Source organism: Saccostrea echinata, unplaced genomic scaffold (assembly GCF_033153115.1).
Source record: "Saccostrea echinata isolate AGI-Se365-2 ecotype Australia unplaced genomic scaffold, CSIRO_AGI_Sech_v1 ptg000054l, whole genome shotgun sequence".
NCBI lineage: Eukaryota > Metazoa > Mollusca > Bivalvia > Ostreida > Ostreidae > Saccostrea > Saccostrea echinata.
The window spans coordinates 52,201,056-52,220,607 of NW_026889803.1; the positions used below are offsets into that span (position 1 = coordinate 52,201,056).

The 19,552-nt window shown below is 33.9% G+C and overlaps 1 protein-coding gene and 1 long non-coding RNA gene across 2 annotated transcripts; one reads left to right on the forward strand and one right to left on the reverse strand.

The window, feature by feature from the left end:
* Window positions 1-238: 238 nt before the first annotated feature.
* LOC133171494 (perlucin-like protein) lies at window positions 239-9,684 on the reverse strand. The gene is made up of 4 exons (XM_061306253.1): window positions 9,293-9,684; window positions 8,827-8,894; window positions 1,769-1,859; window positions 239-531 (listed from the first exon to the last, which is right to left on the reverse strand). Exons 1-4 carry the CDS (start codon window positions 9,618-9,620, stop codon window positions 305-307), a joined length of 714 nt encoding a protein of 237 aa, XP_061162237.1. The 5' UTR covers window positions 9,621-9,684; the 3' UTR covers window positions 239-304.
* A 3,430-nt stretch (window positions 9,685-13,114) lies between these two features.
* LOC133172620 (uncharacterized) lies at window positions 13,115-14,166 on the forward strand. Its single transcript, XR_009718952.1, has 3 exons — window positions 13,115-13,301; window positions 13,510-13,576; window positions 14,093-14,166. It is a non-coding gene; the product is annotated as an uncharacterized LOC133172620 (long non-coding RNA).
* The last annotated feature ends 5,386 nt before the right edge of the window (window positions 14,167-19,552 follow it).

Sequence of the window (19,552 nt, forward strand, 5' to 3'; positions counted from 1 at the left end):
TATTTTCAAAATGTATCCAACTTAGCATCCTTCTGGAGCATGTACCCAGATAAAAAAATAAATAGTAACAACAATCTGTTATAACTGGCGATAAACTGACACGTCTATATTCTCTTCTCTCTCTCTCGTGAGCTGCAAATACAAAATATTCTCACGAATGAAGCATAATTTACATGTAGGTTCCTGGAACCGATTCAATAACATCTTTCTGTCTCGATATAGTCTGAATAGTCTAGATAATATAACAAATGAATAATGTGATTATAAGATCATATATAAATAGGGCCTGAAAAGAATTAAACATTTACAAAGCATCTCTCTCACAAATGTACTGATAATCTCTCTTGTCACATGGTTCATCACACCAAGTACGACCATACGGAACAAAGAGACACAGACAGTCCTGATTATTGTAGTTGTTTGGTTGGTTGTGGGAGACATCCCAGTCGCTGAACGTCAGAGGGGTATTCTCATGTGCCCATCGCCATCGACCTTCAACCTCACGATCAGTTGCGCCTAACCAGACACTCGCTTTGATGAAAATAGAAATACAACGAATGAAAATAGAAATACAATGAATGAAAATAGAAATACAACGGATGAAAATAGAAATACAACGTTAGAGTTTAAAAGCACTTAGAGCCAAATACGCGCTTTTTGAGAAATAACAAGATGTGTTTGTAAAACACTGATGCCCCTGAATGGCATTCCGTGGTGAGGGTTAAAGTTTCTCAAATGCAAATGAAATTCCAAGGTCAAGAGATCAAAAATGTTGGTATCCAAAGAAAGGTCTTGTCACAAGGAATACACCTGTGAAACGTGAAAGCCCTAGCACCAACCATTCAAAATTATCGTATGCCCAAGGTTAAAGTTTTTTTTTCAAAATAGGGACGTCAAGGTCAAAGGTCATATTAATGGTGCATAGGGGAAGGTCTTGTCACAAGGAATATACATATGAAAGCCCTGGCACCAACCATTTAAAAGTTATGGCCAAGGTTAAAGTTTCTCAAAAGAGGGTCAAACTCCAATGTCAAGGACAAATTAAAAGGTCAAATCTATTGGTACCTTAGGAAGGGACTTATCACAAGAAAAAAACATGTGAAATATGAAAGCCCTAGCACCAACTGTTCAATAGTTATGATCAAGGTTAAAGTTTTTTAAAAGTAGGTCAAACTCCATGGTCAAGGTCAAAATTGTTGATAGGCAATGAAAGATCTGGCGACAAGGAATACACATGTGAAATATGAAAGCCCTTGCACCAACTGTTCAAAAGTTATGGCCAAGGTTAAAGTTTTTCAAACGTAGGTCAAACACAGAGGTCAAGGTCAAAGGTCAAAAATTGTTGATACCCAAGGAAAAATCTTGTCACAAGGAATTCACAGGTGAAATATGAAAGCTCTGGCACCAACTGTTTAAAAGTTACAGCTAAGATTAACGTTTTCAGGTCTTGTTACAAGGAATACACAAGCGAGACGCAAAGTAAGATAATTAAATAAAGTTGATAGTCATATATTGATGGGGAAGTAAAAATCCTACTAAAACAGTTAAATAAATCACTAATATACAATTTATTCCAGTGCGTGATATCAGTTGTCACCCTAAAAGTAAAAAGTATATATATCTGCCTTTTTTCTATTTGACAAATAAACTTTAATTTTCTGGGTATTATTCAACTTGAAGTTACGTGTAAACATTCCATTTATTGAAGTAACTGGCAGATAACCATAGAGAATTTATCGTCAAATTTTCCTCATTATGTTTTACCAACCTGTTAATTTTTTAGCAAGGCTGCGAACGAAGTTATTCTGGCTCGATGACTCGATCTCAACAAGTTTTGCACCAAGCTTTTCACACTCTTCCTATATTAAAATCAAAGATATCACATGCTGTTAGAAAATAAATACATGTAATTATTCAAAAGAAATATCAATTAGAGATAAATATTATTTTTCTATAAAAAGTTCAGGGATAGATGATAATAAGCTGTAATCTGTGCTAGATTTTCAAGGAGAATCTGGAGTTTGTTGTGTACATTATAATCTGAGGATATTAAGTTGATACTCTAACAGAAAGTTAATATTTTCTAACGTTCAAGAATGATTATCATAATAAGAAAATTAAGAATAATAAGTTCCATCTATATGAATGTGGTCTTATGCACTAGGTCATGCAGTAACTTATCAACACAAGGAGGAATTAGCACTGTATATTTGTACATTATTAGTAAAAGAATGGATTCATATGTTTTTAAGTTTTATTTGTGATTTACACAAGCGAGGCAAAACATCCACCGTTTATCACGATTTTGGCATTTTATCTGGTTTGTCTAGAACATTACAAATGATAGCAAACCCTGGTCGACTGATGATGAGAGTCATGACCTTACGAGATCTCTCACAGGATCAGTGCTTTGTTATCAAACAAGAGGTCAAAGGGCCTTAACAGTCACCTGGGTATACAATTAAGTACACAGAGAAATCTCTAATGCCTGTATATTTACTCGATGTGAATCAGGTGATGCCTCTAGGCTACACAAACGACTTAGCTGCTTGCCACTTGGTAACACTTGGTACCAACACTTGCCTCTTGGCTACACAAAAACTTGGTAATACTTGTTACCAGCACTCTCCATGCACTTGGCTTAGTACTCAACATGGCTATTTGCCACTTGTCAGTAACTTCAACATGTCCCCTTGTCACCCTGGCTCTCTGTTCACTTGTTCACTTTGATGCAGTATGAAAAACTTCTTGCAGTCTCTTACCAATTGAACTCTGATCTCCATGAATTTACCTGACAATAAGTCATCTATGCTCAACGGAACACTACAGTATACACATTCTAAGTACAATTGGCCCATTTGCTGCATAAATACTATTAATCTTTATTTCAAAGTTGAATGTCATTGCAGACAAGTTATCCCGGTTCCAATTTCAGGCGGCCCGGCAGTTGGCACCACATCTGGTGGAAGATCAGACACCCATACCAGACTGCCTCCTGCACATTTGACCAGTGAGGCACAATCTCTACTCTCTGCATCATTATCACCTTCAACACAATCAGCATATAGAAGATCATGGCAGCTTCTTCAATCATTTCAAGCCAATACAACATTACCGTTACAGGTGACAGATGTTTGCAACTTCATTGCTCATCTCCATGGCTCTCATTTTAGTGCAAGTACTATCTCTTCTCATATATCTGCGCTAAGCTATGTTCACAAGCTACTTGGTTTACCTGATCCTACACAAATGTTTATTGTCAAAAAAATATTAAGGGGTTGTCACAAATTGTCTCACACTGCAGATTCACGCCTTCCAATTACTATAGGTATTCTAGGACAAATTATTAATGCTCTGCCAAATACTGTCCCTGTTTTTGACCATCATATCATGTTAAAAGCCCTTTTCTTGTTTCCATGCTTTCCTTAGGATGGGAGAAGTCACTGTAAAGCAGGGTATTGCCCATAACAAGGTCATTCAGGTGCAAGATGTAACTTTTCAATACAAAGGTCAAAATCCCTGCAGTGTTCAATTAGTTTTACGTCATTTTAAAACTCAAAAAATGAATGAGCCCATCATAATTTGCTTAGAGAGTTCTCCCAATTCTGAAATATGCCCCGTCAATGCATTATGTGTATATCAGTCTCAATTTTCACATATCTCCGGCCCACTCTTTCAATTTAAAGATGGCACACCACTCTCATATAATTATGTTTCCAAGCAACTTGCAGCCTCAGTAAAATTTACTGGTCTGAATCCAGCATTATATAAAGGTCATAGTTTCCGAATTGGAGCCGCAACTTATGCTGCTCAAAAAGGGTACTCTGAGAATTATATACAGCAACTGGGTCGTTGGAACTCTAATGCCTTGAAGCGTTATATTCGAATCCCTGCCTTCTCTGTTTAATATCCTTGTCTGTAGATACAACCCAATCTAATACTTGATGATAGGTCAGTGTTTAACTGCTATCTAACTAATAGGTCTGATACATGTATGTAATAATGGAATGCACAACTTACTTATACAGGTCAGTGTATAACTGCTGTACAAAAGGTGTCACATAGCACTATGCATGATTAGCCTACCCCTGTTTATTTAATTGTTTGTTTCTACATGCAGGTCAGTGTTTAACTGCTCCATTCATCATTAGGATTGTCATTAATTTTATGTATACCATAAGGAGAATGCTACAGGTCAGTGTTTAACTGCTGTAGCCATTATTATCTGTGGTATATTCAATGTTAATGTAAAGTAAATGCTACAGGTCAGTGTTTAACTGCTGTAGCCATTATTATCTGTGGTATATTCAATGTTAATGTAAAGTAAATGCTACAGGTCAGTGTTTAACTGCTGTAGCCATTATTATCTGTGGGATATTCAATGTTAATGTAAAGTAAATGCTACAGGTCAGTGTTTAACTGCTGTAGCCATTATTATCTGTGGTATATTCAATGTTAATGTAAAGTAAATGCTACGGGTCAGTGTGTAACTGCTGTAGCCACATTATCAGTGTAATATGGATCATGGTCAATTTAAACTTTGGTTCCTTCAGGTCAGTGTTTAACTGTTTAAGAAACCTCAGTAAAATTAAAAAGGTCTCCCATTAATGTGCTGGCTCACCAATACATTTTGTAGTTTTTCATGAAAAGTAGACTTTAATTAAAAATGTCAAGTTGCTATAGCTATTTTGTACGTTTTCATTAGGTTATATATAAAATAGCGGCTCACCTTGGATGGCGTGGGATATGATCTGATGATCATATCTTTGGCCATATTTGTCGCCATCTTTTGCTTTTTGTAAGCCGTATACCAATTTTTATAAAGTTTATGTTGTATCTAGTCAGAACTAAAGTTTTCTTTGTGACCTATTTTCTATGGGGGAAATCAGAACGTATGTGTGCATATCTTGTAAAATGTATATATCTATATGTTCAAAATGTTTGGTATTTGCTGATTTCCCCCCTTGTTTGTAAAACTTATTTTTTCGTCATTTACTGTATTGAATAAATGACAATTTTCATTCTCACATATAATTGTCCTGTCGTATTTGAAATAAAATTCGGAGCAAAACAAAGCTGCGGTGAGCTGCTTGTATTAGGAAATAGTGAGAGACATAAAACACCTATTATGTAGATAATAGCATTTATGGCGATACTTTTCCCTGTAATAATAGTTGCCCCTTTTTTGAACCCCTGTTGATTAAACCCTGTGTTGAACCCCTGGTAATATGAGCCAAGTAGATGGTGCTTTAGCCAATGAGAATTTGATAAAGAGTCACGTGGTTATGTTATTATTGCCAAACATTGATTCGAGGAACACGCTTTTAGACCTTTGGAATTTTAATTGCCCACCACCTCCCCATTCTCATTCCCACCTATTTGTTTTTCATTTGTACTCAGGGTTGAAGTTTTGGATGTGATTCTTATTTTTGTATTATATACAGTGTTAAATCCCTTGCATATTGAAGTCTGTGTTCATGATGTATATTTTTTACGAGTTTTTGTTAATATCACAATTTTTGAACATCCTTTGTCTTTGGTAATGCCATATACATATTGGCCATATTTGTCGCCATCTTTTGCTTTTTGTAAGCCGTATACCAATTTTTATAAAGTTTATGTTGTATCTAGTCAGAACTAAAGTTTTCTTTGTGACCTATTTTCTATGGGGGAAATCAGAACGTATGTGTGCATATCTTGTAAAATGTATATATCTATATGTTCAAAATGTTTGGTATTTGCTGATTTCCCCCCTTGTTTGTAAAACTTATTTTTTCGTCATTTACTGTATTGAATAAATGACAATTTTCATTCTCACATATAATTGTCCTGTCGTATTTGAAATAAAATTCGGAGCAAAACAAAGCTGCGGTGAGCTGCTTGTATTAGGAAATAGTGAGAGACATAAATACTATTAATCTTTATTTCAATCTTTTATGCTGCTTTGCAGACAAGAATCCAACTTTGAGCATGCTCTGCTCGTTTAAACCAACATTCCTTTTTATTTTGTATCTATATATATAAAACATTCTCTCTTGTATTCTCATTCAATCAATTAACCTGTTAATAAATTATATACAAGGATTTCTTTATTTATCACAATTCAGCGAAGGGGAGTAATTCTCATTTGCTTCATTTATTACAATTTCGTACTCTGTTTGACTCCTACATACCCAAGGGCAAAGAAAAGGTACATTTATTTATATTTATACATTTACATTTATATTATTGCATTTAGTCTGTTTGCTTAATAATTAGGGACAGAGAAGATTTTCAAAGTATTAATGCATTTTGCTATATAATCAATAGAGCCCCGACAACAGAACCCCTGACCTAGGGGCCATGAATTTCACAATTTTGAAATAGACACCCTTGCTCATCAATACTATGTACTTAGTTTATCGGCTCTATGCTCGGGAGCAGAAGAGAAATTTTTCAAAGAATTCACTATATAATTATTGGAGCCACGTCCTTACACCAGAACCTCTGACCCAGGGGTCACACCTTTCACATATTGGAAGAAACACCCTTCCTCATCATAACTATGTACTTAGTTCATCGGCTTAATGCCCAGAAGTAGAGGAGAAATTTTGAAAGAATTAATGCATTTTCACCATATAATAATTAGAGCCACGTCATAACACCAGAACCCCTGACCCAGGGGCCACAAATTTCACAATTTTGGAAGAGGCATCGTTGCTCATCATACCTTTGCATTTAGTTTGTTTGCTTAATACCAAGTGCAGAGGAGAAGATTTTTCAAAGCATTAATTCATTTCAGTTTATAATAAATATGCCCCCCCCCCCCATGGCACCCCTGACCCAGAGTCCGCATCTTTTAGAATTTGGAATAGACAACCTTGCTCATCAATACTATGTACTTAGTTTATCGCCTTAATACCCAGGAGAAGATTTTCAAAGAATTCACTATATTATCATTAGAGCCCCACATTAACACCCAGAACCCCTGACCCAGGGGCCATGAATTTCACAATTTTGGAAGAGGCATTTTTCATATATAACCAATCGACTCCCACCCTTACACCAGAACCCCTGACCCAGGAGCCATGAAATTCACAATTTTGGAAGAGACACCATTGCTCATCATAACTTTGCATTTAGTTTGTTTGCTTAATACCAAGGGCAGAGGAGAAGATTTTTCAAAACATTAATTCATTTTCAGTGTATAATAAATATGCCCCACACGGAATCCCTGACCCAGGGTCACATCTTTTATATTTTGGAAGAGGCACCCTTCCTTGTCATAACTATGTACTTAGTTCATTGGCTTTATACCCAGAAGCAGAGGAGAAGATTTTAAAAAAAAAAAAGTAATGCATTTTCACTATATAATCATTAGAGCCCCGCCCCAACACCAGAACCCCTGACCCAGGGGCCATGAAATTCACAATTTTGGAAGAGACATCCTTGCTCACCATAACTATGCATTAAGTTTGTTTGCTTAATACCCAGGAGCAGAAGAGAAGATTTTTAAGAAATAATGTATTTCACTATACATTCAACAGAGCCCCGCCCTAGCACGAGAACCCATAACTCTGGGGCTATGAATTTCACAATTTTGTTAGAGGGCTCATTGCTTATTACAATCATGCGAACAGTTTGACTGCTGGATGTCCAGGAGTAAAGAAGACAATTTTTAAAGATTGCTTTAATTTTGGTGGTTTTAGCCCCATCCCCCAGGCTCCAGGGGGCATCGACCATAATTTCACAACTTTTGTTTCCCTTCACACATAGATGCTATATGTCAAAATTGGTTGAAAATGATTTAGAGGTTGCAGAGAAGAAGCTGAAAATGTTCAACTGTTAACGCACATCGCACGACGACGGACGAAAAAAGATAGCAATAGGTCTCCTGAGTGACTCAGGTGACCTAAATATTACCGTTTTGGCGCGTACAAGAATAGATTAATATTTAAGTTTGAATTGTGATTTACACAAGAGTGGCAAAGCATCCGCCGCTTATCACGATGTTGGCATTTTACCTCATCTGTTTTTTTTGTTTTTTTTTTTGTTTTTTGTTTTTTTTGTTTTTTTTTTAACATTAGAGAGGTTTACACATGGTCGACTGATAATGAAAATCATGACCTTAACGAGATCTCTCACAGGGTCAGTGCTTCATTAAGAAAAAAAAATATCGTTTTGGCAGGTTCTAATCTTGATATTCCGTCCATTAATTCTGATGTTTTTAAAAGCTACAGTAAACAGTTCTCATTTCTTCTATTTACCTTTGCTTCAGGAATAAAAAAAGTTAATGCCAGTTTTTTCTAGAAAATGAATTTTCCCTTCCATTGGCAGGGCTTTAATTGTATTTCTTAAAATGATTTTGCATACATGTACGCCTAGGCGAATCACTGTACTGCCATCTTGATAATGCAATCGTTTCACTCTTTCATTCAATGATGAGAATCTATTTCTTTTTTTTTTTTAATAAACAAAATTTAATTAATTAATTTTATTGAAATGGGGCTATGACTTTGTAAGCTCATGAAACTTTATCCATCAAATGGGAACATTTGTTTTTTATTGAAAAATTACCCAGTTAATTTTGAACTTGCGAAAGTCCTTGCACTAAATAATGGTTGCACCATACTTGAATGCTTCGCACAGAAATGTAACATTGTTACATTTAACTTTGCTTACGATAAAATAAATGATTTTAGTTAAGACAACTTCTATTAAGAAATCATTGTAGTCTGTGCTGTACCTGATTTATTTGTTGAAATAAATAAAAAAAAATTAAGAATCATATAAACATGTTAAATGAAATAATATCAATATTTTACTAAAAAGCATTAAGCATCTTACGCTTGCAGTCATCCATTTCACTTTCTGCCTTCCTAACCAATATTCCGAGTCTCCAAATCGTGTCCATCCTTAAATACAAAGAGCAACAATAATAGGAAAAGAAGTAACAAAATTTAAGAACAAATTCTGAAAGGGAAGGATAAATACAACAATCTATAAACGGTAACTGGGAGCAGTGAGCCTATTTAGTTCTTTACTAGATAAACAATGAAATTAGAAATATTCTTCTTTGATTGTTTCAAGAAAATTATTAATTAAACTCAACTGAAAAAGGCAACATGCTCTGAATTTATCTCAAATGTACATGTATAAATCTTTACCACTGAGTAAAATATATAGTGTACCTTTACCAATTTAATATTTACCACTAATAAATGAATTAAACAGTATATGATAATTTTTACTGAACATTATGAAAAATTAACAATTTGCGCATATAACGATTTACAATGCATGTAGTCATTACCTGAAGAGAGATGAGACGTAATTTTCAGCAGTTGACTGCTACTGGCATTTTGTTCTTGGCGAATGGTTTCCATTGTTTCATTGAAAACAGTCCAAAACTTCTGTAGACTAGTATCAACCATTTGTAAGTATTTGTCGCTGTCCCCATTCACAGACGTAATAGATTCAAATACTTTCTTCAGTTTTTCGTTTTCTTCTTCAAGTTTTTGGTTTTTAGTTTCCAATGCATGCAGTTTCTTGTTTATGTCGCTTAATTTTCTCTTGAAAGCTTGGGCATCGTTTTTGTTATCTATGACATCCATTGTCAAACTCTGAATTTTTTGCACCATTGAAAAGCGCACTAAACTTTCTTTATTCAAAATATCCAGTAAAAGATCTTTTCCATTTGTGGTACTAGACGTTATTTCATTGGATTCTTTATCTGGTAGAGTCAGGCCAAAGGTCTCGAACAAAAACGGAAGAAAACAGAGCAATTGTAAAACATGAGCATGCCCCATTGTTTTAACAATAACTCGAATGATGTATCTACTGCTTATGAGATGTGTGAAATATCTCGATTAGTTTGTGCTCTCGACTGAATTTTACAAGTAAGTGAAAAGGCAGTACCCAAAATGATAAATATATATGAACAATGACGTACTAAGCAGATTTTGACGTCAGTCAATTTGATTGATTCTATTCAGAACTTGGCTACTGGTACGTAAAAAATATTTAGGATGAGCTGAAAACAACATGTGCAGGAAGCGGAAAGCAAGTTCCGAATGGCTCAACATCAGAATCTATTATACGTGTAAATTATATAATCAAAAAAAAAAAAGAAAAAAAAAGATATTGGCTTTTCTTCTAATCAATTTATTTGTATCATTTCACTCGCCCTGGTTATCTTAAAATGATATGTATTTCCTTTTTGAAAAAGAAATCTTATTTATAAACATTTATCTCAAGTGAAAAGGAAAAAGAGATATTTAATACATACTGAATTACTCTTTCATGTTCGCTTTCTATGAAAATCTAGGAAATACACAAGGCCGATACGGGGTTTCCTGAGAGAGAGAGAGGGGGGTGCGGGAGAGGGTCTGGGAAGGCATTCCCTCTTCTAAGCCAGATTTTTTTTAACTGATTGGGTTCTTGTTTGTTCTTTTCATTTTGTCATTTGTTTTAAATTAATTACAGCAAAATTTCAAAGCATTTATTTAAGAAAAATAACATTCCAAGATTTCTTTTTCAAATGTCAATTTATTATTAGATCAAGAGTATAAAATTCAAGGGAGAAAGTCACGAACTTAAAGATTCATTTTGTCTTAATCTCTATCGACATGTTTTTTAAAATGTTTTATTGAATCGTAGACATGATATCCGGCTGAAAGCTCACAATCTATAATAAACAATGCCTACATTAATTTATTTTTTATCTAGTTATTCAAGAAAACTTCATTTCCTCCGCTTCCCTCTGACGAACTTGTCTGATGAATGACCCAATGATGAAAGCGATTCCAGTAAATTTGTTTTATTTTAACCTTGAGCTTTCGTGCAGATTTTTGTCTGGACCTCTGTTTATAAAATTCTGCATTACTTTTTAGTTCTTACAATGAACTTGGATTCTACAATGCCAGTTAAACTATATTCAAAAAAAACAAAAAAACAAAACAAAACAAAAAAAAAAAAAACACATGATTAAATTCCATACAAAAAGCATTAAGCGAGGAACTATATTTTGTGGCAGAAGTTTTTTTAAAAAGAAAATGATCGAATTTTCTCTTTCGAAGTATTTACAGTACTGTTTTGTTTTGATTCCTATTTTTCCAAAAAGACTGCACCCAGTGTTATTTTAAGCAGTGAAATGTTTTATGCTGGTCGCGAATTATGTATTGAATTAACTAGTATGAATTCTATCATCAAATTGTGACAAATATACATATAGCAAACATTTTTGTGAAAGTCCAGTAAAATTACTTTAAGATTGACACTTTTTAAGTAATATCTAAAGAATAACATCACAATCCTCCACTGTTAATTTTCTTTTCTGAATACGAGGGTCATTCAATAAGAAATGCAACATACAATTTATCATAATAAATGTACAAGTATTAAATTTTATTTCTTAACAGTTGAAAAGTTCTATTAAGGAACCCCTAATCAAAGAAAACCTCATGTTTTTTTTTTCTTATTGTTCTCGCAAATGAATTCACTTTTAAAGTAAGCATGGTCACTACACTGAGCTGATGTTTAAAAATGATCTCTGCCAAGAAGATGAAAATGAGTGCGTATACATGTGAAAACTGTGCTTCATTACATACTAGTAAATAGCTGAAGAATCAATATTAAAGATATGATTTTAACATCAATTCTCTGTAAGGACCAAAAATGTTTGGCCACGCACTATCATGGAATTTTATTTTATCACTATAATATTAGAGAGTGCCCTATATAAAGACTATTGGTGGGTAAATTTTGGACAGTACCTCCTTGGTTTCCATAGCAACGACTTTGAAATATTTTGTCATGGCAATCACCATGTAAAATAATTCCGTGCTTCCTTAATGTAGGAAAGTTATGAACATAACATGGGTTTCATTTTATAGCTAAGTAATCAAAGTTTCTGTGCAACTAAATTTTATTCAATTTAACCCAAGGTTTTTAATATGATACAGATCAATTTACATGAATTTGTCATAAAAATGAATACAAAGGTGCCAATTTCTTGATATGCATATTAAATTTTGCAGGCAATTGAAACTTAGAAAAAAGATCTTTTTAGTAAGATCAAGCTTAGATCTAAAAGATGCAAAAAGATTTGAGGTGGGGAAATCAGTTAAAAGTCATATTCCAATCCCCTCAAATTATAACTTTTCCTAAAAATTAACCTAGAGTTATTTCCCTTTGCTGACTCTTTTGCACTGAAGACAAAAAATTAAACTGGTGTTATTTCCTTTTGTTGACACTCCTGTATTGAAGTCTAAAGGTAGCTAAACACAGTTTCGTATAAAATCCAGGGTTTTCCTCAGAGAAAAGCATGATGGGTAGGGATTTCCCTGCTATTTTTATGCAGTGTACATGAAAATTGCAGCTTTTTTATTTTTATTTGCATAAAGTAGAGTCTTATCTTAAGATTAAATGAAAAAAGTATACAAATATTTTTTGAGAATTATTTTTTGTGTGACTTTTTAATAGTGGGAGATAACTCTAAAATCACCCATTTTTCACATGTGCAGAATTGCATGATTTGAGTAGCAGGTAAAGTAGCTCTTTAAAAAGCTGGAAAATGTACCCTAAAAGTACAACAAAAAGAAACCTAAGGACTTGCTCTGTTAAATGCACAGCACTTATATTTTCTGATTTCTGCGCTGTTTGTGATCAAGGGAGCTAAAAATGCATAGGTGTACTACAATTAGACGCATAAACTTCCCTATTTCCCTCATGTTTCATGTGTCAAATACACCTTATTAGTAAGTGATAAATGCAATATATTTACATATTTATAAAATTCACAATTTTATCTTTCTACTGATATATAGATGTCTATGTAGCAAGTCTTCATATTATTTCTTTATGGGGGTCACTTTAGCATGTCCCTCATTTAGTAACGTCATGATAACGTCATACATAAAACTGTGTTTTGCACCCAAAGAAGTTTATAACAACATGTGGCAAAAACAGACGCCAGAAAAATAAACATGAAACAATAACGGAAAGATGATGTGTCTTTCAACTCTTTAAATTGGAATTCAGGTGTGAATGGCAAAGGAATTCATCAAATGAAGGAGACACTGCTTTCTCAGCATTCAACTTGATAATGATGTACAGGTCTTTATTATGATAATAGATTTTTAATGTCAAATTCACTTTGCAAAATATTGAAACAAATTTTATGAGGTCTGACTTGCATTCCCATCATGTGGGATTCCATGTACTCTAAAACCCATGAGAAAAATGCAAGATGCAATTGGAGGAAAACAACAAGCAGAAGACAGGGCAGTCAGTGGGAATGGTTAGAACAACCCTAGGCACAGGTATAAATTTGAATGTTTTCAAATATTCATTTTGTATAAAAACTACATGTAAGAAGCTTTTTTCAAATAAATTGACATAATTTTAAATTAAATAACTTTTTTTATATAATAGACTTAATTGGTCTATATTCAAAGATCACCATGTTAGCAGGACATTCCAGATATATATCTTATTAATATATTTGCATTATATTTTTGCTTGCTTCAGAAAGCAACTTACTTTGGCAAATCATAACTACAAAGTTTATCAAAAGGAGGAGAATATTGTAGAAGATGTAAGTTGTATGTAATGAAAAATATACACAAGGCTATATAAAATATATATATATATTTTTGGTAACATTGTACACAGTGGCGGTTCCAGGAATCTTGAAAAGGGGGGGGGGGGACCAGTGTGGTCTCGGGGTACTGGCTCAAGGCCACACCAAAAAATTGATTTATTAAATCTGTCGTATATTTTGGACACAAGGGGGGGGGGGGGGCTGGGGCCCCCTCTAAATCCGCCATTGGTACAGTTTAAAATCTAATTTGGCCAAAAAAGTAGTAGGTGGTGGGGTAAAAATTAGAGATGGTCGACTTAACGGAAACACATAAAAAAAAATTTAGTCTAAAAAGAAGTCATATAATTCCGATTCACTGTAAAAGAACAAAACATATTTAACTGCAGCTATAAATACAAACTAATAAGATATAAATATAATATACCAATGTAAATGTATGCATTCATGATTGACAATAAGAATGAATTTCTTTAATTTGAAAAAAAAAAAAATATTTTAAACATATTTTAGATGTACTGGTGCTTTGAAAAGAAAAAAAGAAGATGAAAAGATACATAGAGAAATAATTTTCAGTAAAAACCAGGTGAATTTTTTTTAATATTACAATTGTCTGGATATTGAATTTTCATTTTTTTTAATGCCACTGCCACCATGAATTTATCAATCTTTTATAAAAGTCATGATTTTGACAGATTCTGGGGGTGTAATAATTATGAAAAGAAATACAAGAAATACAAATTGGTTGTTGATTATATATACTTCTATGTATGAAATATATGGAGATAACGAACAGTATTCAAGCTCAAAAGTCCATTATACAATACAAAATAGGAGCAGAGCAAACACGGACCTCCAAACATCAGAGGTGGGATCAGGTGCCATGGAGGAGTGAGCATCCCCTGCCGACCGGTCACACCCGCCGTGTGCTCCTTGTCATGATCGGTAAATAACGGAAAAATCCGTCGACAATTCAGTGTGTAAATAATGGCCTAACAATTAGTATGAAAAACGTCAGTCAGCATTTGACTCAATGATAAATTGTATTTGCTGACAAGGTCATTGTATCGACCAAAGAACTTACGAAATGATGACTTTAAACGAGACAGCTGATATTCTTGTTTCATCAACTTATTTGTCAATAATATATTGTTAACATTTTAGGACTGTGACACAGGAGCATCACTAAGTATGAAAGGCTGCACTCAAATAGTACAACGATGAAGGATACATGAGCAACTGTAAGTACACTATAATTTAATTAATTCAATTTTCCTTTTTCACTTGATGTATGTTTAATCAAACTTTTAAGATAATCTTAATTCACAAGCAAATTTATGGTGGGTATAATTTACAAATATTCAATCAGAACTTGTTCAGGAAAGTTTCCCTTGTGAGTACAAGTTCATACATTGAATATGTATAAAATTTATTTAATATGCAATTATATATATATATATATATATATATATATATATATATATATATATATATATATATATATATATATATATATATATATATATATGACCTCTTGATCTTGGAGTTTGACCCACTTTTGCAAGAATTTACCAAACTTTAACCTTGGCCATAACTTTTGCAGGGCTTTCATACTTCACATGTATATTCAGGTTTCAAAACCTTTCCATGGCTATAAATAGTTTTGACTTTGAACTTTGACCCACTTTTAAAAAAACTTTAACATTGGAAATAACTTCTGAACAGTTAGTACTAGGGCCTTCATATTTCACAGGAGTATTCCTTTTGATAATGGTTTCCTTTGGTCACCAATAATTTTGACCATTTGACCTTGGAGTTTGACCCACTTTTAAAAAAAACTTTAATCTTGGCCATAACTATGGAATGGTTAGTATTTGGCGTTCATATTTCACAGGTATATTCATTGAGAGAAGTCATTTCTTTATCTTTTTTATTCACATCTCTTTTACATTATTGTACATTGAAGTTAATACAATATGGTGTGTTTTTTAAGAATAGATAGATAAAGGAGAGAGAGAGAGTTAAGAAAAAAGCCGATTCCATCTGTTCCACTGAACATAAAACATTTCTTTAATTTGGGTAATAATATTTTGAATTCTTGACCTTGGGAGTTTGATTTGGTTTGACACTTAATGATCTAGCATCATGATGACAAGGCTTTGTTTTATTATCACTTTCCTTTATTAGTTTATTACTTATGATCATACTTTATAAGTTTGCGCACATGTATTTTTTGTATATAAAATCAATCTTATTTGAATATTTTGACAAACAATTTATATTTAAAGAAAGGGTATAGCTTGGCCATCCTCGTCGCCTCGAGGGAATATATTCTGTTTGAAATGGAGTGTACACAGAGCAAGTTGTGTTATAACCGGTCAATTATCGGTGTCTTCAGAACAGAATCTGATCATTTCGGACCAAAATGGCGTTTCGAATGGAAGTATACGCCATGTTCTGACGTTGTAGAGAGCCCCCTTAAAATTAATATTTCAAAAAGATAAAATATATAGATCGTTGAGGACAGATACTTTTTGTTAATATCACTTCCCACCATAGGAAGTTTACGCACTATATTCCCTGGGATTAGAGGATAATTAATGCACGACTTCTAAATGATTTTGCCTTATGATTCTATAAATTTAATTCATTCTATGCCATTCAAGTTTAATGTGTATGGAATGGGATCTCAGAACCAGCAAATTCTTGAAATTAGAGAAAACTGTTTAATTCAATAAATTTATTCCATCAGTGAGTTAAAAAGATAAGTTTATGTATCTAAATAACCTTTCTTGGTAAATGATAAACATAAATGTTCATAGAAACGATGCTAATACATGCAATCAAATTAATTCCAACATTTTGAGTAAAGAAACTGGGGGGATAACCGAGTCATATGCCTATATAACGATCGATAAAAAATCAATAAATTCATTTTACAAAAATTTCACTATATGTTGAATTAATGTAATGCTTATTACCATTTGCATACAAATTTGACAAAACCTGAATACTGTAACAGCGAAAATGATTCTGATTAACACAACAAAACGGCATCACGTTAAAATATGTAGAAAGACTAGTCTTTCACGCTGTATAGTTTTCAGATGTATTCGGAAATTCAAAAGTTAAAAAAGTACAAGTAAAAGATCGTAGTCAAACTGGTCAATTGAAATCCGTAGGGGCACCAAAAAATATCAATACTGTGAGCAACATGATATCTGAAAATGCTAGATTTACTTTGATAGTTATTGCTAATACGCTAAACATTACATCGTCACAACAATTTATAGAGTTCAGACAAATGAAATAAATCTAACAATAATTCTATCAAATGGGTGCCTTATTTCCTTACAAATGCTTAAGAGAAAACACACGTTTTATGGCCCAATGGTCTATTTAAAAATGAACATTTTGATTTGATAAACTTGAGTGATAGATTGTAACATGGGTGTAGTTTTTATAGTCGAAAAGTAAGATCAAGGATAAAATGCGGAATCAAAGAGGAAGCTGTCGTCCTATTCTAGCAAAGAGAAGCAAGGGTATTTCTTTTATTCAAGAGGTTCCCTGGAACATGTACATACAGCCAAAGGAAGAAATATCAATGGCTTTAGACTTTAGACATGTGTAGATGTTACCAGGGAATGCTTTTAGGGATTGAAAGTATTAAGAATCCGTTTTACGAACTTTTTTATTTTTAGATGACATTTTGCATTATTATTGAATGACCCTCGTAAATAAGACTACATGACAGTTCTGCTTAATTTCAGTAAAACCTTGAGACTTAAAAAAATTACTGCTTGTTAAAACTTTAATGCCAGAAAAATGACAGTTTGCAGTGGCGGATTTAGGGGGGCGCCCCCTAAAATTATCAAAATAAGTGTAAATCATAGTTTCGTCAAGAAAATGTAAAAATGTCTACTTGGTAGGCCTCATTTTTACCATACAAAATCTCTAGAATCCAGGAGCTTCCGGAGGGTTCGCCCCCTGGGCCCCCACCAGGGTGAAGTCTTTGACCCACTGGGGGCCTCAAGGCGGCCCCCAGACTCCCTGCCTACTTCGTGTGCCCCCCCCCCCTAACTTCAATTCCTGGATTCACGCCTGGTTTGTGAGTGCAGAAAGATCAAATGATTGATTCGGAGTAATTTGAGAAAAACATTGATGACAAAGTAACAACTATACTTTGAATAAAGTGATGACATGAAATTTTCTATCGTCAACTCCCTCTCTTTATTTAACAATATATCATTATCACCTGCATGTGGTGTTTATGTCTCCAAGTTGATATACAAAAACATGCTCTACAAACGAACAATTTTAATTTAATAAAAATTTAGACAGACTCTAGAAAAATAAGTTGATAATACATAGGTACAAGTATTAATAATCTCGTTTAAAGTCAACTTTATGCTAATGCTATGGTCGATACAATGGCTTTGTTTGCTAAAACAATCTGATACTAGTATTAGATAGAATGCCGACTGACATTTTTTCATACGAATTGTTAGGCCATTATATTCATACAAGACTGTCTACGGATTTCTACGTTTAACCGGATATGATAAGGGGCTCGCTCACGGCGGGTGTGACCAGTTGACAGAGGACCCTTAATCCTCCACGATTCCTGATCCCACTCTGATGTTTTAGAGGTCTATGTTTGCTCAGCTCTCAATTTGTATTGTTTAATTGGAATTCTGAGTAGGATTACTGTTCACTTTCTTCACATTTCCTCAGACAGAAGGACGGGCAGACATACACTAGGCAAAGTGATTCCTTTGTGTCAGCCATGCTAAGAAGGCGGCCCAAAAGGAAGGAAATTTTAATGTTGTACAGTCTTACGCATTGATTGAAGTAAGGAATAGTTTTTTTCAACAGACTTCGGGTTTATTCTCTTTAGAGAAGTGGACAGGCTTTCGCCTACATGGTTAGGAACGTCAAGATTCCTCATTTAAAACACCGGTTCTAACCCTGTTCAAGGGGGAAGGGGATGAAATTCTGCAGCGCCATTCCTAGTGTATTTCTTGTAAGACTTTCTCTTTAGAGTGCTAACAACACATATGTCATCAACGATTACAATATCATCTCGACAAATTTATCTACAAGCAAGACAAAGTCTCTCACAAAATAGGCATTTCCAAAGGCATCATTCATGGTCCAGTAATAGGACCTATATATGTTACTTTGGAATGGAAATGCTCAAAAATTATTTATAACCTAATTACTCATCCAAAAATGAAAGTCAGATGCTGCGAGAGTACATTCACATTTACCAAATCAACTGGTCTCCGTAAATTTCATCTTTTTCTCCAATCAAAAACCTGTGGGACTACCTGTAGGGTTTGAAGGCATCGGAATGCCCCAGCTGCTCTCGACCAACTAAGGGCTGCCCTGTGGGAAGGGCTGAATAATATCCCTGTGAGAAAGATAAATGCACTGATGAACTCCATGGAGTAGACAAGGCTGTGACAGAAGCGCGATTTGTACCAGGGGGTGGGGGGGTGGGGATGGGTTACCTTCATATGAATTTCAATATAACAATACTGGAAAAAGACAAAGATTACTTATGTCCTGAGTATGTACTTTGATCTTTACCAATGGACATTAGATTACCCAATTCTTTAATGGAAAAAATTGAAAGTTGACACTTTTGACAAAGATTATTTATTACCACATGTGTGTCATGATTTTGAACCAAAGTCAATTTTCTTAGTTCATCACTTTTAGAAGAGTGAAAAATTCCTATTAACTTGTAATGGAGAAACATTGGAAACACCTTTCTTTTGTGCTGAGGCTGTGTTAGCTAGGATCAAAGGTCGTTGGACAAGTTCAAGGTCACTGACAGAAAAAGTTCATAATCTGTTTAACATATCTGAGCAATTATGAATATAACCTTGTTTAAACCCACACTAGTTGGTACTTTTTACAATTTTAATTTTATGAGAAAGGGGGGATTTATTAAAAATGTTAACAAAA

Bases quoted from the DNA above. Each gene is read 5' to 3' on its own strand.
- LOC133171494 (XM_061306253.1), bottom strand. From the start codon at position 9,620: ATGGTGCAAAAAATTCAGAGTTTGACAATGGATGTCATAGATAACAAA. The intron at 1,860-8,826 runs GTAAGATGCTTA...ATTTTAATATAG, and splicing joins TGAAATGGATGACTGCAAGC to GAAGAGTGTGAAAAGCTTGG. The intron at 532-1,768 runs GTTGGTAAAACA...TTTTCATCAAAG, and splicing joins CCTTGCTAAAAAATTAACAG to CGAGTGTCTGGTTAGGCGCA.